Raw genomic sequence first — 18,843 nt, forward strand, 5'->3', positions numbered from 1 at the left:
CCCTTGCCCCTTTCCACTATTTCTTTGGCTTCTCTGGTGCTCGGACGGGAACTTTCATCGGGGCGTCAACGTTGACGGTGACATCTTCTTACCGGGGAGCCCGGCTTTCTCTGGACGTTGCGCCTTGCCTCCGCCCCCGATTCACGCCTCGAAGAGGCGCGTGGTCTATCTGTCGTGCTCCATCTCGAACAATCCCTGGACTCTTGAAGACCTTGCTTTCGACTAGAACACACGCTTGACAAGCCGTGGTCGACGCTGGCCGCAAGCGTGTACGGTATGAGGCACGTCCAAATCAGATCCTCCGCACACTGATGATCCGGTGGCGCACCTGGATGCGGCACCCACGGTCTGGGCACCCTGATGCTCCTCCGGAAAGCGCCCCGGGCTTCAGACCGAAAGCCCGTCGTATCCACGTCTATCTTCGTCTATCACCTCACAGCATCGCCTCGACGGAATGGATGCAGATGAGCAGGTACATCTCGGCATCTGTGGCGCCGTTCCAGCTGTGATCACTATTTACAAACCTTGCCCGCAATACCGACGAACTTGCTTCATCTCTTTACGCGTACGCAGTAGAGAAGGCCTGACACGAAGCAAGTAATGACGCCCCGAATGGGACAAGAGCGCTCGTCAATGGTCCAGCGCATCCCAGTCCATTGCATTGCATTATATGATATTCCTTGTCTCGCCCACTGCCGGCCCCTACACCCTTGGAGCACGAACCCTTCGACTTTTGATTCCGTGACTTCGCAATCCCCGAGCGTCCCCCGAGGGCGGAGACTTTGAACTGCAAGCGCCTTCTTCCCTTCACCCGATGGTGCTCAATTGTAATTGTACCCGTACGCGCGCTCGGAATCGATGCGGGGACAGGAGATGGAGGTTATCCTCCATCGAAAGATGAAATCGATGAGAACCAGCGAGAACCTGTCGGTTGACAATTTTGAAATCGGAATGCTTGGAACACATAATTGGCGCCCATACTGATATAGGATGTTCGTCATCGTTGACCATTTGATAGAGTCGAGTGTACATCTGCCTTCGCTCGGGCGCTCTCTTCCCGTCGATAGACGAAAGGTGAATCCTTGGTCCTACTTCCATCCTTGCTTATTATTCATTATGCCTCTTCTCTTTCCCAAGTAGCTGCTATAATAGTGCTGTTGGAGCGAACGAACTCACTCATTTCTGCGTCTAGTTAAGTGCTCGACAAATGAATGCTGTTACATTTGTATGGTCTTCACAGTTTGGGACAGTATCAGGCCGCGGAGACAGGGAAGCCCTCTCCTCGTCCTCCTGCCTCACTCTGGACATATATATCCTGCCGTTCCTTTCGACATTCGAGAAAGTGGAGCTCTTATAACGAGCCTCCCAGGTGGACAGGAGTGCAATTGCCATTGCCCCCCTTTCCTCCCGTCCTTTGAGCTTAGCCTCTTCCCGCCTGGCGCTCGATCCTATCCCTTGACTGCTCGCTGTGTACAGATTTGGAGTCGAACAGGTCTGCGGCTATACCGCGTTCGTGTGCTTACCTCTTGCAGTCCAGCGCTGTCGGCGTCTCCAGATTTTGAAAAGTATCTCCCATCCCCTTTCGAGCCCGGTCTAATAGACTTGTCCAAGGTGGCGCACTATGTACTGCGAATGCGGATACATTGATGCCATTCACCGACTAGTCTATCTGTGCCAGCGTTCATTGGCCGTCCCAATCCAGCTTTGCCACCTTCATACGCAGATCGTCATGTTTGGAAATTCTTTAAACATTGCCAGCAGTTTCATCGAGACACCTTGAGCGCTCCCTTGACGCGGAAAAACATGGTGGACGGTACGTGCGGTGACCGCCTGTATCTTTGGTCCTCAGTTCTGTTGACTCAAGCGATAAGGTTCCCACATGCCGCAACACTGTTGTTCACAATGGGATCAAGCACTGGAAAAGAGCTTCACTGACTACCTGACCCCGTGGAGCTAAATAGCCTTTTTAGCACATGGGTAGCCTCTCCTCGGCTTCTGCTCGAGGCTTCAAGCGATGCACGCTGGCTGTAGTACACTACTAGCATTCTAACAGGTCGCACGCTCACTCGTTACCTCGGCTTTTGGCGCAGAAGGATGACTTGTCCATCGTCCACTTGGACGTGGCGGTGCCTAGGAATCCTCAAGTCCGTCGTCTCTCAGTACTCAGTGCTTGCTCAGCGTATCAGCTATGGACATCCATTCTATTCTCCGTGGTCTCGCTTGCATGGTGGGGAACTCGAATCGCGGTCTCTTTTCTACTCGACCAATCATTGAAGCCCGACGGGCAAACCTGCTGGATTCTAAACTTTGAACACTGAAGTCTGAACTTTGATTCCAACTCGACGAAGATCAACGACATCCAAAAGTCCACTGTCGCACGTTCGGCAACCAAACGTTCCCGCCCGGCGACATTCGCGTGTGAACCCCTCCGCCAGAGCGAGCAAACTCGCACCCCCGGGAGACCCTGAATGGAGATGGAGATGCCGACATGGAGAGCCTTCGCGCACTCGCTAGCTCAGTGTGGGATGGAGGGCGGCTCCCGGCTCGCTAAGCGCCACCACGGCACGTCCGCTGACCGTGTCTTTGAAGAACTCCGCGCTTCCTCAAAAGGGATCTCGATTTCCGCCGCGCCCAGGCCTGCAAACACAGAGTGACCTGGATTCGACAAGAGCATATCCCGTTCTGCATTTGCCATAGCCCCCGCCAGCGCGCGCCAGAATGTCCGATGCCAGCTGCCTCTCACGGCCTCCTATGTGTGCGCCGCGTTAGCGGAGGCTCCTTGCCAGTCGGTGCGAAGCAACATGGTACACGGCGACCTCGAAGGTCGCTTTGGAGGTACAGTGACCAGCGACTCAGCCACATCGCATCATCAGAACCATCAGAGCATATATAAAGGGTTTTCTCGGACAAAAATTATCAAAACATAGGCCTAGTTGGCTATAGCTGGCAATTGTTGGCAATTGTTGTGATTTGTCGGCAATTGCTAGATTTGTTGACAATTCCTGTCCTCATTCAAGTTGTCAATTGACAACAGTTGCTAGCAATCATTTTTATATGTGGATTGCTAACAATTGTGAACAATTGCCAACAATTTCAAACAGTTGAGCTCTGAACAAGTGAAAATAACACAGAGGAAATACAGCATTATTTGAGAAATGCCAACAATTGCCAACAATCTGAGGGAATACATAATGAGAGATGTTTGTGTCGGCTGGGATTTGTTGACTTATGATAACAATTCCTGACAATTCCTGACAATTTCTAACAATTGTTCAAAATAGCTGCCTTTGGCTCAAAAATCACTAATTTATCATCAAGAAAGGCCATTTTGACTGATTTTTGTCCGGCATGGTCCCTTATAAGCATCACCGTTCTATGGTGCACGCACTTCGCTGCAATTGATCCCACTCTTCCTAGCTGCGTGTTTTTTCTCATCCGCCTCTCAGATCAATTCGACACATCCCACAGTCTCTAGCTCATCTGTCGGACGTAATAGAACGTGGTCCGTGGGTCTGTCCGTCAGTGTTAGGTTTGCGATGCCTTTACGAAATATTCGTGCCCGATTTTGTGGGGCGTCCGATGCCACTGACGGGCATACTTCTTCCGGCGCTGCCGCTGCAGAGGGAAAAAAGAAATAAACAATGCCTTACAAAAAATTCAATCACGAGCGTTTTGGTCTTGCTATGTGTCATACTATGCTGTGCAACAGATTTTTCACTGGAAAATCCGTTCGAGACTGCCTTTGCGACAGTTGCATTTTCCTTCAGACCTGATCATCTGCGTCTATACCAGTTGACAGAGGTAGATCGCGCGGACACTTCGAGAAGCCCAGCCTTGATACTTCGCCTTCTCTTTCAGGCGACACAATTGGTGCATCGGGTGCCGCGTGCTCACGCATGTCCTTATCAGGATGCCAAACGCCGCGGCTCTCGTTGTTCACCAACCTCTTCACCCTGTCCTAAGACTCTGATGCAAGGGCAGATACTGGCATGAGCACGAGTCAGCGCGGATAAGCGTAACGCACAACGGGTCAAGCTTGTACGAATTTAATCTAGGCCTGGACCCTGCCTGTCAATGAGGAGCGTGAGTACCGACGCTCGACGCCTCGGGTGAATAGATTTCGCCTCGTCAGCTGAGATATGTTCTCATCCATGGTTCAGGTTCCCTCTTCGCTCCGCTCACTGTTACCGGTCGTGGTATGTTCGATCCCTCTACAGAACCGAATTGGGACGCCTCCTCACGCTTCGATGCGTCTTTGGTGAGATCTAGAGTGTTGTAAATTTTCAGCAGTTGTAGGATGAAGCAGTCGAGAACGAGAAGGGACTCGATAGTGTGCGAGATTTCACGTATGTTCTTTGTCTGGACCATGGATCCATTCTCCGCATATCATTGAATGAATCTTATATCGGCAGAGACGCACATAACAGAGGCGCACATGTATATTGAGCCAGGGTGTGACTTTCTTCATATCTCTTCTAGTTTATATTCTCTGGACATGTTTGCCGGTGGCAAGAAGATTTTTGAAGTCATATCTGCCAGCACAATGGCCTGACGGCCTGAAGGCCTCAGGGTCTAGGTGACTCGTCGCTTCCCCGATCCTCCCAATCCTACTGGGGGAAGGGGCTTAAAGACGCAGATACCATTTGATATGGTCCAGCAGGGTCCAGCACGTCTCGTTATGTCCGAGGATACCTAGGAGTCCCCTCTGGACCAAGACCTCGCGCGCTCATATAACTACGTAAGATGAAAAGTTACATCACCCTAACGAGATACCGGATGCGAATTTCTCGCGGGAAAGCGATATGAAGACCGCTGAGATGTCACCGCAATAGGGTTGCTCAATGCCTTGATTGCATTTTTCCACTGTGCAAGGCTGTCCAGTGTTCTTGCGGCCTCTCACACTTATATGGGCTGTGTGAGCTTCCGCCTGCTCCAAAGGCGACGAAGGGGAATCGTCAGCTCCAGTACACCATGAGCCTGGATTTCTGCGAGTACGCGCTGTAGATTTTAAGTTATGGGGGATCTCTGAGCCGCTTCAAAGAAGCTAGTCCGTGAACAGATTTTCGCATCGATTCATTGCATCGCCTCCTTTGAAGATGCTTCAAGAATCGTTCAACCTACGCGGTCAAAACCTGTTCGTATATATAGAGACACGTAGATCAGCTTTCAAGGCATAGCTCCTTGGTAGAGTCTCGAGACCTATGAAATTAACCGCTCCCCACTGAATAAGCAAGTGCTCTGGAAGGGGTAGCACACGTGCTCCTAACCTTGTTCGTTTATTCCTTGTTCGTTTCTGAGTCATGCAGATGTGCTCCAGATGATGCATATCTACGCAGGCTCAACGTCAGCGGACCTGCAAATGCGTCATAGGCGCTCTATATATATGAATCGCGAGGTACCCCTTGCTCGTTACGGGATCTTGAAAGGACAGACTGAACAAGGAAAGAAGATACCGCACGAATCGCCCAGGCTTTTGTGAGCGTTTCGTTGTGTGAAGATATCGACGATCTCGGTCCATATGGAAGACGAATCACATGAGGTGGTCCATAACATCAACACTGGTACGGACACTGCGGTGATAACTCGCACGAGAGCAACTCCGCCTCAGAGCCATTGGGACAATTCAGATAGTGGCGTCTGCCATAGACAACCAGTGTGAATCATCGCACTGACCAAGGATGTTTCGGCTGATACGGTTGCTTGGTGCTTGACGTGAGAGCTTAGATGACCTCGCGTTTTGAACCAAAGGCGATCAGCGGAGAATGGAGGAAGCAAGCAAGTCCTAGCAGGTCATCACGGACTTGCTCGGGGCCGAAGTCATGCGCAAAAACAGAAGCGCTCTGTGGGAGGCCTATCCTCTAGCAACTTGTGATGGCAACATGGCTTACAGCTAGTGACAAAGGCGTCGAATATATTGCCTCCTTTCCTACACATCCACACCGGTTGAGTCAGAAGAAATTGAGTTCAAATCAGCTACGGACACACCGACCTTGTCCATATCAATTATACCCCCTCGGTCAGATCTTGATCCCTGGTACAATAACTGCTATTACATCACTGACATCAAGATTGAGTAGTTGAGTGTTTGGTCGTTGCAAATGCTGTTTCGCCGAAGTTCAATGGACAGTGAGCCGGATCACAAGATGTAATGAAAAGCACATTTGGGGGGCTCATTTGGCACTGACAACACCAGATTAGGATCGACCTATCGGTGAAAGAGCACGAACAGACCTAATGTCATCTTACCAGTTCGAGAGTCACCAATGGGCATAGATCCCTCAACTGCTCAAGCTACCTGACTTCCGCTTATTTGCCCTCAAAATGTGCAATACAGTTCGTGCACTGTCTCGATCTCTGTCATTCTGTCTCTCGTATGAGTAGTGCACTACGGAGAACCAGTGAACGTCTTGACTTACAAACCGTACGAACATCCGGTAGTCTTGGGCGCTAGTAGGCAATGTTGAGGATGGGCTAAATTTGTGGAAACAAGGTTATGGCGCCCTATTTAAGAGGGAAATCAGCAAACTATTTGGAGTTCCTTCCACCATGACAAGGTCCTACACAATCATGATCACGTGTTGACATGACTTCTATGCCCATCGCAATTTTCATCACTGAGCGCCGATGTCTACAAGACGCTCGTCTGATGATTGCGGAGAGCATGCGGCGAAGATAGAAAGGTTTGTGAGAGCGCCACATAATCTATACCCAGGTGTAGTAGGACTACGCTGAGCGCATGTGTAGCCATGCAACACAAGCCCAAAGTTACCGGTCCCAGGGGCAGGCAGCAAGCACCCGAGTCTCGGTAAACCTTGCCAGTATGACTTGAACCTTTGATGGTTGCCTCTGTGTGATTGAATGGCGTTCGGTGATGTGTAAGATCAGTGCATGTCATGAGATTCTGCGGGTATGGTCTCGTTAGAATACATGATTTTTCTGTTTCTTTTTGGCATTTATTTGCACGAGTACTCACACATGACAGGATCGTGCGCTTCGAGTTCGAGAGTAAGACACTATGGGTCAAGGGCGTCAAAGACCGAGGTGGATGAAGATTTCATCAAAGATATGGAAACCTCAATCATCTGGTTCAAAAGGGTTCAATTGAGCCCTCAAGGTCAATACCACATTTAATTTATGAAGGTGCCTGGTTGAAAGGAGGGGTGAGGACGGGTACGAAGCTAGAATTTTTTCATGGCACCCTGTGCAATATCGTGCTGAGAGCTGCTAAGAGAGGATGGGTTCATCAGTGACGAAAGCGAAACACGACGAACAGCTTCTGGATCCTCTGGCAACGGCTGTGAGAGTGACACTCGTTGAATGCGATATTGCGATATTCATCGTTTCCTATAATCATTCATAGAGATTGTGATCAAGTCGTTGGCCTGTTGAAGCCTGTTGATGGGAATCAGGGAGTCGTGCGAAAGTGACAGAGGATCGAGATGCTCATTAAGTACGTATCAGATAAGATAAGATATCGGAATCCATCATGAAAGCCCACAACCCAGTCTTTTCAGGTCCTTCGGAAATGACTCGTCCTCTCTTGACCTTTCGTTTCATTCAGCTTCATATCTGCTCACACGACAGCGTTGGGAATTATCCTACTGCATGGCCAAAAACGGATCAGCCCCTTTTTGATCCCACTGCGGCATTCTTGTGATCCACTTTAGTAGGGTGGTACTACTCAAAGCTAACGCTCTCGCTTGTCAAGCTTCCACGCCGTACCGCAGAGCGCATATATCCACCTTTTTGTTTGTTTTTCTTATCTTCGAAGATATAGCTCGACAGCTCTCTATGGTAAACGATGATTTTCTGAAACCCTTTCCACTGGAAGCTCTGACAGGATACGATGACGTTCACATTTTTATTGCCCAAAAAGAAAAAACATCCAAATTATACAAGGCAGATTGTCAACAGTGGACACGGGCTCCAGATGATATTCATACAAATGATGTAGTGGGTATCATAGTACATGTGTTAGTTCGCTAATTCGCGCGTTAACTGCAGATAAAGTCCACAAGGTAAGCAACCGAGGAGACTCTATGCACATGCACGACTTACTTCTACATTCAATCGTCGTAATCCCGGTTCAACAGTTCGTTCAAACAACGCACAACGACCCCTGCACCCTCCTTGACTTTCTCTCTCTCCTCCTCCACGACTTTGGGAAGCACCTTCGTCTCAAATCTGTCTGGATGCCACCTCTTGATGTGGTCCTTAATGCGATCCTTTGAGCTCTTCTCGGAGGGCGAATGCCGTGACAAGACGTATGCGCTGACGCTAATGGTCGTGATGTCCTCTGGTTCCGAAGGTCGCTTGAAGACTGGCCACGGAAAGCTGTTCCACACAAGGTTTTCACTGGCCTTCAGCTCTCTCCACTTGCGATCGTGCGCCTCGAATAGATGGACTACGTCGTCTGCAGATAAAATTTTCGACGCCTTGGCCTCTTTCTCGCGCTCCTCCTTCAATTGCTGCTCTTGGAACTTCTTCTGCTGCTCCTCATAGAACCTCTCCTGGCGACGTGTCCAATCCTCTGCACTGAACGTACTTGGATGTGGCGATGTTCCGGGAGCACCAGACGGTCTCGAGGCCATTGGCGTACCTTTGGGCGTAGCAGTAGGCGCAGGACCAGCGCGGGAACCGTTTGACGTCTGTGAACTGGTAGTTCCATTCGACCAGTTGCCCGACCAGTTAGATCCGGTCGTCGAGCTCTTGCTCGACGTTGTGCTGTTACGGTCACCAGCCGAGGCGCTGGTGCCTGACCCACTGCGTTGATGGGCGCCCCACGAACTACCTGGAGCTGCACGCCGATTCCATTCCTCTTGAGACTTCCGAAACTCTTCGCGTTGGCGCTGCTCCTCCAGAAGTCTCTGCTCTTCCTTTCGCCTGCTCTCAGCAGCTTGACGTTCCTCCTCAGCAGCTTTGCGTGCCAGTTCCTCGGCACGCCTCTTCTGAATTTGCTCCTCCAACGCCTTTTGTTTCTGGGCCTCGATGGCTTGTCTTCGTTCCTCCCCAAGCTCGAACTGCCTGACGCTCTCGATCGCTTGCCGCTCCTCCTCAAGCTCTCGCTCTCGGGCCTTCGCGTCAAGCTCTTGCTTCTTTGCGTCAAGCTCTCGCTTCTGCTGCTCATCTGCTTGCAAGCGAATATCCTCTTGGGCTCGTTGCTCCTCCTGCTCTTGCTCTTCCTGCACTCGCTGGCGTTCCGCCTGCTCAGCTACTGGCTTCTCCGCTCTCTCCCGCTCTTCCTTCTCTGCTTTACGCTGCAGTTTTTTCTGTTTCTGAATTTCCGCCTTCTGTTTTTTTTCTGCGATATTGTTCAATCTCTGCTGCTGCTCAGCCGCCTTCCTCTCATCCTCTTCCTCCTGAGCTTTCAGCCTTTCTTCCTCCCTCTGCTTCGACTCAGTCTCTCTGCGAAGCAACTCCTTCTCTCTCCGATGGAAGTCAGCCTCCTTGACCATTATCTCCTCCTCCCTTCGCTTCGCCTCTGCCTCTAGCTCTCGCAGGGCCTCCTCTTTCCGCCTTCCTTCCTCTTCCTTCAACCACATCTCCCGATCCCTCTTCCTTACCTCCTCCTCTCTCTTCCACGCCTCTTCATCTCTCTTCCTGGCCTGCTCATCCCTCTTCTTAGCCTCCTCCTCCTTTCTTTTGACCTCCAGCTCTTTTCTCTTTACCTCAGCCTCTTTCCTCTTGGCCTCATCCTCCTTGCGCTTGACTTCGGCCTCTTTCTGTCTCGTCTCGAGCTCCTTCCGATTCAGCTCTGCTTCCTTGTTCTTCGCATCCTCCTCCTTGCGGCTAATTTCCGCCTCCTTCCTCTTGGCTTCTGCCTCCTTCCGCTTGACTACGGCTTCCAACTGTCTAGCCGCCGCCTCCAGCTTGGTCGCCTCCTCCTCCTTCCTCCTGGCCTCTTCTTCGAGCCTTATAGCCTCCTCTTGCATCTTCTTCGCCTCTGCCTCTCGTCGAACAGCGAGCTGCTCCAATTCAGCGCTCCTCATGCTCCTGTTGCTTCGAACACTGCGCACGCTCCTCCGATCGTCCAGCTCCCCGACCCAATCCTCGTCCAATTCGTCATCAGACCCGTCGTAAGTCGGAATCAACGGTCTCCCGTACCAACCGCCGTCCCGATGTTGGCCAAAGTCCTGATACGAAGACCGCGAGCGCAAGCTCGACGCGTTCCAGGATGCGCGACTCTCGTCTGGCGTGTATGGAGATCGAGGGATAGGCATGCCTGACCTGGTGTCATCCGGCGATCGTTGTGGCCCATAATACGGACGCGAGCCAGGGCTGTTGGATATTGGGCGTGTCACGTCATCGAGCGCGTACGAACGGGGAGGGCCGGGAATCGGGCGTCCAGGAGGTGGTGGCGGGCCATAAACCGCTTGAACACCCGCCTTGTTTGACGATGAATCTGGCATGAAGGTAGGGGAAGCACCTGGTATCGATGATGGGCTCGCGGATGTCCCCCGATCTCCTGCTCCGACAAATCCCATCCTCCCTTTCTCCCGCGCCCGATTGATCCCAGCCCATTGTTGTTCCGCTGCATTTACCCCGGCACGCTCGCGCTCGACAAGACCATAATTGGAGCTGGTAGATCCCGAGCGGTGCAGGCCCGCGCCGTTTCCGTTTGACGAGCTGGCTCCACTGAGGCGACGAGTCGGGGAAGAAGAATAGTTCTGACCGCTGGCGAGCGCGAACGTGCGTGAGATATTGGAAGGCTCGCCGGTTCGGATTGGAGGACGCCACAGACCCTCGGAAGGCCGAGTTATCGAGCTCGAACTCGAACGACGAAGAGGGTTTGTGCCTGGTCCGCCTGCGTATGACAGGCTGGGGCGACGTTGCATCCGAACTTCCTCTTCCTCCTCTTCCTCCTCATCGTCGGCGCCCTCTTCATCTTGTTCGACAGGCCTCCGGGTCGAAGGCATAGTGGAGTGACTGAGGCGATTGAAAGTATTCATGCGGCTTAGAGGTGGTAATGGGGGCGGCGGAGGCGGAGGCGGAGGAGCGCTACCTCGAGATTCATCAGGGCCTTCCTCTTCCCCGTCATCTTCCTCTTCGCTCGCGTTGTCGTCGTCATCGCCATCTATCTCTGTGCTGCCCGCAAAGTCATCTCCTTCCGAGGCGCTAGACGATGGGCCCTGGTCTTGCCGTTCCTTTATGATGTGAGACGGAATGTGAGATGGCTGATATTCACGAGCAGAACTGAAGGATGACTGACAGGGTTTGTGGTCTGCTCATTCCCTCCCTCTTCTCTCTTGATGATATCAAGAATCGCTTGCTGTTCCTTCGCTACCTGCTCGGACTGACTAGAGTTCAGCATCTGGTTCATGACCCACTGCCGTTCCGCCTTCTCTGTCCGCAACTGTCGATTGTACTCGGTCTGCGCCATATTGCGGATGGTATTCATCCGCTCCTCCCAATCGGCCTGTACTCGCACAGTATCCGTCTCGGTCTGTGCGGTCGCCAATGCGGTATCGCGGACTTTGGCAGCCTCCTTGACCATCTCCTTGAGACCCTCCTCGATGCGCTTCCTCGCCTGAGTTTTCCACACTTCATCAGGCTCGATATCCACCAGCGGCTTCGGGTTCGCGGAGAGATCCGGCTGCGCTGTCGCAGTAGCCATCGCGATGGATTAGCAAGTGGCAGCGAGCGCAGGACGAAGGAGCAGGGTCGTTGGTAGGACAGAGTAGGACGAGGCCCAATCGGAGCGGGATAAGCAGATGGATGAGGGGAATGGGGTCGAAGGAGGAAGGACGGAGAGAGACGTGCCGTTCGTGGAAGATGTGATGAAAGGTTGACCGGTGGGCCCTGGGTGAAGCGATCGGCCTCATGGTGAGGACACGCGTTGAGAAGTGAGAGGGACTAGGCCGAGCTATGACTTACAGCTTACCTGTTTAGACGCAGATCGTAATAATGAAATCTTGATCAGCGATGCAGGCGGTGCGTTGCAGTCTGAGCCTTCGTCGGCTGCTGCGAAAGTGAGAGAGGGGAGAAGAGAGAGAGCGGCACCAGGCCTTTATAGCGCTCGCAGAGCTTGTTCTGCGGCCCTAGGTGCTGCCCATCACCGCGCCGTAATCGAGGGACCAGGATCTGACCACAACGCCTGGACGCCAGCTTTCCCACGCCAGCTTTATCGGCCTCTGCCTCTCCTCCAGCATCTCTCGTGACCATATCGTCTTCATCGCCTGCTCTCTCGCGGCTCATCGACATCACAGCAAGCACGACGGTCGCCGTCGATCGCCTGATGCTCGCCGTAAATAGGTCTTTTGGCAGTGCCCTGCGCTCGGCACAAGCAGAACAGCTCTCGATTTCCTCAGATGCCCATCGGGGACGAAAACAACGTCCATAATTGAGCTGTGTCGTTATCGGTCATTACAGAAGCCTCATTCTCGCCTGCTTCCTAAATGGCACAGCACGCCCCTGGCTTCTCCAAATCAGAGCAGTGATGATGCCATCGCCCGGTTTGTTTTGTTCCCTTTGGAAGATCGGCCATCCTCGGTGCCCTATCTAGTAGAGCCCTGCCCAGTGCGTGACGGTCGAAGACTTCTTCGGCTCTCGATCAGAGCAACAATGCAGAAGTTGACGAGTCTGGTGAGCTTGTCCCTCCGTGATGGGGCTCGAAGCCGTCGGACATTCTCTGAACGCACAACGCCAGCGATTTGCGGGCCCATCCGAAGCCGAGAGGGTCACCGGATCACCAGATGCCGGGAACGGGGGTCTCCGTCGAAGTGAGGTGACGATCAAGTTGTCAGTGCCAGTTTTTTTTTTCTTCATCTTCGGTTGTGTTTCACGTCTAACTATTGACAGGCGCTCTCACTATGTGATACGAAGAATATGAAGAAGATTGATTTATGTAGATACCATACAGATGAAGTATGTAACGAGCCCGGTCGACGCCCACCCCCCTCAGCCAACACGACCTGCGCAGAGTGTAGAAGGGTTAGCGCCCGAAATCAGAGCAGCGAGCAAGTAAGACCGAACACTCACGGGGGGCTCGCCGGATGGAAAGCCCAGAATCATCAGCACGCAGTCACATGAGAAAAATCTACGGCGCACCAGCGCAGGCGACTCGGCGCCTGCGTCCGTCGATCTACGTGCTCGCTCGCGACAAGCAAGCTGACGTAGGGGATTGCCGGAATGGCTCCACAGATCTACAAGGGAAGAAAACTTGCCTGAAGGCAAGGGGGAGGAAAAAATTCTAGTGCCACAATGTGGCATCTGGGGACAGCGAGTCCATCCGCCTTCGGATCCCACCCGTGCGTATAGATGGAGCGACTTACAGTCCCCCAGGACATGATCTGCTAGAAAAAGAAAGAAAAAGAAAAAGGCTGCGTGCCCGCCCAAAGACTGGTGCCCACCCAGCTCGTTGTAGCAGCTAAGGCACGAACTTCCGCCCGGGACACAGCGAGAGGTCGTTGGGCCTGCAACGCTGCTAACCACCGATGCCGTTGCCGCCACCTGGAGGACAGACTCTCGGCTCTCCATAGCTCACCCGTCGACCAAGGAGGGTCCACCGGGGGCGGTCACGCGGCCCCGAAGGTGCCGGCTCCCTCTCCACCCGCCTTCATCTTGCCTTGGGACGGTGGGGCTCGGTGCACCCTGCAAGCGGAGAGACTCTTACACGGACGCCGAAGCGACCCGATGCGAGAGCTGTGCCTCCTCTGTGCAACGCGGGCTGTCCTGACGGACAGGCTTGAAAGCCACCGGATAGCATCTGGAAGAAGCGATGGGTCAGTAAGAATGTCGGCGTGGTGTCAGAGCACGGTGGACTCACTATTATCTTGCGTCATCTCCCTTTTGGAGGCAGGCGGCTACAAGGACACGGTCGCGGGTGAGCACCAAGTCTAAGCATGAGGAGAAAGCGACATACATTTCCCTTTATCCTTCTTTATTGGCTTCTTTATCCGATCTGCAAGCCGTGCGCGCGCTGATGAGCGCAGAGTCCGCGAGAAGAGGGAGACCGACGTACCTCGATATTATATTGTATGTATATCTGCGTAGGGTCTGATGAAGAAGCATCATGAAAGACAGCGCTTTCGGTGATAACGAGGAACGTACGGTTTCATGACCCTTGCTAACGGGCGAGCCATGCCAATGTGAGTGTTGATCATGGCTATTATCGTTGATCCATGCCACAGGGTTGTGGACTTGCCGGCGATGTTATATATTCTAATGCACCATCAGCGAGGAGATGGTGGGTGGGATACGCACAACGTAGGTGGGCCACACGCCATTGTCGGGGCGTTCATATCAATACTTGCACCCAGCAAGGCCGTAATGTGTATTCTATGCACCATCAGCGATGAGAGGCTGGGTGGAATACGCACGCTGTAGGTGGGCCACACGCCATAGACGGGTTGTTCACATTGTATCGTGCCTCCAACGAGGCCACTGGCATATTTTATACACCGTCAGTGATGCAAGGGTGGGTAGAATACGTACACCGAAGGTGGGCCACGCGCCATTGACGGGTGTTCATACTGAACCTTGCTTCTAGCAATGCAGATTTATCCTATGCACCGTCAGCGATGAGAGGGTGGATGGAATACGTACGTCGTGGGTGGGCCACACGCCATTGACGGGGGCGTTCACTATGAAGCCTGCCTCCGGTGAGGCCGCTGGTGGTGGATGATGTGAGACGGTGAAAAGCGAGTAGCAAAGCCACAAGCGTACCGAAGAGACTGTGGTGGTTGAGGGGATGGAGTGCAACCGCTGCAGGGCAGGGGTTTATATACAGGATGCCATGGCGGTCACGCCTCTGGGTCATCACAAACCTCCGATGCAAATTCACACTCAGCCGGACAATATCGGCATGTGATGGCGGCGTGTGGCAAGGATAAGGACATCAGTGCGGTGGACCTACAACCGATTGCCCAATCAGGGTAGGGTGGCGAGCGGCAAGGAGGCATGCCCACCCGCTCCTTTATTCTTCCGCGGTTCTTTCGGGGCACAGTGCCGTGTTTGTTTGGCAAGTATCAAACGAGGCGGTTACGGAAGGGAGGCATCGGGAGCAGGACCCAAGCGAGGGTGGTAGGACTGGTAGCGCCGCACCCGCAAGTGCTATGTACAACGGAAGATCCCCTGCCTCTGAGTCGACACCTAGATCCAGTAGCTCGTAAAGGCGTCTTCCTCCCGTGATCAACCAGGCAGAATGGTGTCAGGTCTGGCAATTTGAAGTGAATTAACGAGCGAACCGTCGTAGTGGCGTCTTGCTGGATTTAAATTTGCAATCGCCCCAAGAACGCGACACGAACACGTGCTGCGAAGAGGACCGGACTCTTCGGGACCTCAGCCACCGCATGCCACGCGCTGTCCAATGAGGACGACAGATGTGTTGCCACATCGAGATCTGCCACGGTGGCTGCGCTTCTCCCTGGCTTCTCCCATCTCTCAGTCTCCAGCGCCAAAACACCCAGAACCCCCAGCGGGATTTCGAGCAAAATGGTTCTCTTTCCACGCTGATTGCTATCGCCGCAGTACGCCATGGGCAGCAACTCTACGCGCTCCGGTGCTTGCCTTTCTCTTCTGGACGTCGGGAATTCCAGTGAGTCAATGGCTATTCAATCGTATTTTGAACCCTAGACAGCCAATCCATGTCGAATGGCACTTGCGAGCGGCGATTTTCAGAAGAGTCGGTACACGGTGCATCTGCAAGGGCCTGGCCACCCATCCTTTCTGAAAGGAGGAACAGTAGCCAGGCTGGAGACAGCCATTCAGACTATCGATTTGCATAACAAAAAAGTCTTCAAACCCCTTGTGGCTAGACTGCTGTTGGAGCTCGATGTCAGTCAGTACCGATGTCCAAACTTTCTCGACTTGGCGGTTTAGTGGGATAGATATGCATCCGCCGCTCTTGCCTCGTCGGTGATTCAGGTGAGTCCTTTGCGCCGTGGGTGCGTTCACAGAGACTATTCTCATGAGTTCGTCTTACTTCATTACAGGATCTTTTCGCTCTGTGATTTGGTGCCGCCTTGAGATCTCCAAGTTTACACACTCTTCAAAAATTGACGCCCTCCCCGCTCAGCGTATCGACTTGAGACCCGGTCTTGTGGGAGGCACCTCTCCCCGTCAACATTGAACAAGGATAACGTCGCTGGCATGGTCATGACCAGGCGGTGCGTACAGATTCCATAATTGACACAACGAACCTATTCGCTCTTCGTCGGCGACACATTGCACTCAGGCTCTGCATCTTGGGTCCGTATTTTATGTATGTTGCCGTGCACGCATGTATGGGCTAGACAGCATGCAATTCACTGTCCATTTCTTCCTGTCTCGGATGCCTCGTGAGCGAAAGGTCGCAAGGTGGAAGGAACATCGGACCGAAGCAGATGACGTCACCGCTGTGAACATTACTGCCGTGCAGAGCGTGCGTGACGACAAGCATGACTCCAAGAGTCGTGGACGCCGCAGTCACCTTTTAGCCCCCCCCCACCACCTTCGCGCACGGCAGCATACCCTTCTCCTCGTCACCACAATCAAAGCGACGAAGTCGAACTAACAAGATGCCTTCGCAAGTTTCGTCGACGAGCGACGTCATACTCTACTTCCTCGCCATGTGCGTCTTCTGGAAGTACGTCTTCCTGACCGCTGACCAGTCAACGTGTTTTCGTGTATGCAGATTTATACCGCCAATTCCAGTCTTCATGAGTGAGTCTCTTGAGATAGAAAACGTGCGATAAGATAGACTCTCATACGCCGCACCTCTTGTCAGAACGCGCGTGTGGAGCTGGTGAGTAGCTTGCCAAGATACCCATGTCACTACAACGACAATGCTCCGTTCTCTAGATCTTCTAATTAACATCCTGCTATGGATCCTGGGTTGGATCCCTGGCGTGCTGCACGCTTGGTTCGCTAAGCTCCTCGGTATATCTTCCTTCGTGCACACTCACCCTCCTTGTCCCAGGTATATCATTTCCAAGAGTGAAGGAGCAATGTGACGTTAGACGCCCGGTCGTCCCTCCAAGTATCATGTTAGACCCACGGACTCGTGCTTTCACGAATGCTTGTTGTACCCCTATGTTTTTCTTTGTGCAATACGCATTGTATTTTGGATCGAGGCCTTCACTCTTCTGCTTGCGTTCCAAATAATCCAGCAATAAATCGATAGTACGAACGGGCGAGTCAGAGATACAAAAAACGGCACATATAATGCCAACAACGAAGTAGGTGGACAGACACAAGATACGAAAAAAACGAGCGGAATATGCACATCACTCGACCGTCTTCGGCACAGGGTCACCCGCCTTGCCCACCTCGACCTTCCTCTCCAGCGTCTCGACCCATTTGCGCGGAAACCACCCCTCCCTGCCCTCGCGCGTCCTCCCCCTCCACCACTCGCTCTCCACCTCGATCCGCGGGTCGACCTCCACCCCCCGCGCGGCGTCCATCTTCCCCATAACCGCCACGATCTCGTTCTCCTTCAGACTGAGCTCCGCGGGGCCGCTCGCCGCGAATGGGTACACAGCGCGCGCGAACGTCAGCTGCGATGGGTCGAGCGGCGGCAGCGCGCCCGCGCCGAGGAGCTGGCCGCCCTGTAATTCCTGCTGCTGCTGTTGCGCGCGGAGAGAGAGGAGCCTGAGGAGCCTGTGCATCGCATACGGGATGCCGACGATCGCGAGGAAGAAGATGACGAGCGGCTTGCGGCTGGGCCGCGGGGCGTGGGGCGCTGGGCCCTGCACCGGGCGGCCGTTCACAAACTCCCGGAACTCGCCCGCCATGCCGCCCGCCGCGCCGCCGCCGCCGCCGGCGCGCCCGAGCAGCAAGTCGCGCATCCAGCGCACAAGGCCGAAGAGGCCGAGGACGCCGCCGAGCGCGTTGCGGAGCTGCGCGAACTGGTCGACGACGCCCGCGAGCGCGAAGAAGGAGGAGTGAGTGGCGAAGAAGGTGGACTCGAGCATCTGCGCGAGCGAGGTGAACGTCTGCACGACACCGTGCAGCAGCGCGAAGGTCGCCTGCGTCGTCGACTCGAGCGCCTGCGTCATGCTCGGGTTCTGCTGCATCTGCGCGGGGTCGTACATCCCCATGCCGCCCATGCCGCCCATGCCGCCCATGCCCCCGTACGGCGACATGCCGCCCATTCCGCCGTACATGCCGCTCATGCCGCTCATGCCGCCGTACCCGCCGCCGTACCCACCGTAGCCCATTCCCATGCCGCTGCCGTACATTCCCATGCTGGAGCTGTACGGCGAATAGGATGTGCCGAAGCGGTTGTAGGGGGACACGGAATTGTAAGGAGAGCTGAACGGGGAGGCGGCGGCAGGAGCCGTCATACTTGGTGAGGCGAATGCGGCGGGGCGCGCGGGGACGGCAGGTGTTGTTGAAGAGGATGCGAGGGGCGCGGGGTTCGGCAGTGATGTCGCCGTTGTGGGCGCCGATGCGAGTGGGGGTGCGGATGTTGCGGGTGTTGGCATGGAAGAGGCTGCTGCTAGTGCGCCATTGCGCTCCCAAGGTTTCGGAGGGGACACCATCGAGATGGAGGAGGAGAGGACGGTGGGAGCGAGTGAGGAAGGGGGCGTGACAGGCGTCGGCAACCTCAGCTTGGCCGGTGCCGATTGGACGCCCACGCCGCTTCACTCCAACGAGTCTGCCCTCGACTTCCTCGTTCCGCGCTCGACGCGTCGGCGACGGCATGCCATTCTCCGAAACACCACATGATCATGGCACTTTGTTCTAGAGGCTTAAAAATGAGATAGGAGAACAAATGTGAGCCATATCGCCCCCCTCACACGTGTCTTTTACTGGTCATCGATTTGGTTGGGAGCTTATCATCCTTTGTACTCAGCACACGCCTTGTACTCGAGGGGCATAAATAATAGACCGCGCAAGCTTCTGCCTCTCAGCGCACCTTCT

General features: G+C 53.9%; 9 protein-coding genes across 9 annotated transcripts; 3 read left to right on the forward strand and 6 right to left on the reverse strand.

Moving 5' to 3' along the window:
• Window positions 1–3,525: 3,525 nt before the first annotated feature.
• Window positions 3,526–4,368, reverse strand: HETIRDRAFT_119272 (uncharacterized protein; the record flags this gene model as incomplete). Its single annotated transcript, XM_009553945.1, has 4 exons — window positions 3,526–3,615; window positions 3,651–3,769; window positions 3,790–3,958; window positions 4,183–4,368. 4 exons carry the CDS (start codon window positions 4,366–4,368, stop codon window positions 3,526–3,528), a joined length of 564 nt encoding a protein of 187 aa, XP_009552240.1.
• Window positions 4,369–6,628: 2,260 nt separating this feature from the next.
• HETIRDRAFT_422622 (uncharacterized protein) lies at window positions 6,629–6,895 on the reverse strand (the record flags this gene model as incomplete). The annotated part of the gene is made up of 1 exon (XM_009554182.1): window positions 6,629–6,895. The coding sequence occupies one exon, from the start codon at window positions 6,893–6,895 to the stop codon at window positions 6,629–6,631; it is 267 nt and encodes an 88-aa protein (XP_009552477.1).
• An 80-nt stretch (window positions 6,896–6,975) lies between these two features.
• Window positions 6,976–7,131, forward strand: HETIRDRAFT_422623 (uncharacterized protein; the record flags this gene model as incomplete). Its single annotated transcript, XM_009554183.1, has 1 exon — window positions 6,976–7,131. One exon carries the CDS (start codon window positions 6,976–6,978, stop codon window positions 7,129–7,131), a length of 156 nt encoding a protein of 51 aa, XP_009552478.1.
• Window positions 7,132–8,072: 941 nt separating this feature from the next.
• HETIRDRAFT_244142 (uncharacterized protein) lies at window positions 8,073–8,375 on the reverse strand (the record flags this gene model as incomplete). Its single annotated transcript, XM_009553946.1, has 1 exon — window positions 8,073–8,375. A coding segment is annotated over one exon (303 nt), but the record flags the coding sequence as incomplete, so codon positions are not given.
• A 4,413-nt stretch (window positions 8,376–12,788) lies between these two features.
• On the reverse strand, window positions 12,789–13,546 carry HETIRDRAFT_390437 (uncharacterized protein; the record flags this gene model as incomplete). The annotated part of the gene is made up of 2 exons (XM_009553947.2): window positions 12,979–13,546; window positions 12,789–12,911 (listed from the first exon to the last, which is right to left on the reverse strand). Exons 1-2 carry the CDS (start codon window positions 13,474–13,476, stop codon window positions 12,789–12,791), a joined length of 621 nt encoding a protein of 206 aa, XP_009552242.1. The 5' UTR covers window positions 13,477–13,546.
• Window positions 13,515–14,758, reverse strand: HETIRDRAFT_455623 (uncharacterized protein; the record flags this gene model as incomplete). Its single annotated transcript, XM_009553948.1, has 4 exons — window positions 13,515–13,705; window positions 13,766–13,802; window positions 14,545–14,609; window positions 14,665–14,758. 4 exons carry the CDS (start codon window positions 14,756–14,758, stop codon window positions 13,515–13,517), a joined length of 387 nt encoding a protein of 128 aa, XP_009552243.1.
• An 833-nt stretch (window positions 14,759–15,591) lies between these two features.
• HETIRDRAFT_330370 (uncharacterized protein) lies at window positions 15,592–15,819 on the forward strand (the record flags this gene model as incomplete). The annotated part of the gene is made up of 1 exon (XM_009553949.1): window positions 15,592–15,819. One exon carries the CDS (start codon window positions 15,592–15,594, stop codon window positions 15,817–15,819), a length of 228 nt encoding a protein of 75 aa, XP_009552244.1.
• A 451-nt stretch (window positions 15,820–16,270) lies between these two features.
• HETIRDRAFT_106638 (stress-induced hydrophobic peptide) lies at window positions 16,271–16,931 on the forward strand (the record flags this gene model as incomplete). The annotated part of the gene is made up of 6 exons (XM_009553950.1): window positions 16,271–16,360; window positions 16,416–16,549; window positions 16,613–16,641; window positions 16,706–16,723; window positions 16,780–16,840; window positions 16,898–16,931. 6 exons carry the CDS (start codon window positions 16,271–16,273, stop codon window positions 16,929–16,931), a joined length of 366 nt encoding a protein of 121 aa, XP_009552245.1.
• A 148-nt stretch (window positions 16,932–17,079) lies between these two features.
• Window positions 17,080–18,116, reverse strand: HETIRDRAFT_148325 (peroxisomal biogenesis protein Pex13). The gene has a single exon (XM_009553951.1). It carries the CDS (start codon window positions 18,099–18,101, stop codon window positions 17,205–17,207), a length of 897 nt encoding a protein of 298 aa, XP_009552246.1. The 5' UTR covers window positions 18,102–18,116; the 3' UTR covers window positions 17,080–17,204.
• Between the last annotated feature and the right edge of the window lie 727 nt (window positions 18,117–18,843).

The sequence above is a fragment of the Heterobasidion irregulare genome (assembly GCF_000320585.1).
Source record: "Heterobasidion irregulare TC 32-1 unplaced genomic scaffold scaffold_12, whole genome shotgun sequence".
NCBI lineage: Eukaryota > Fungi > Basidiomycota > Agaricomycetes > Russulales > Bondarzewiaceae > Heterobasidion > Heterobasidion irregulare.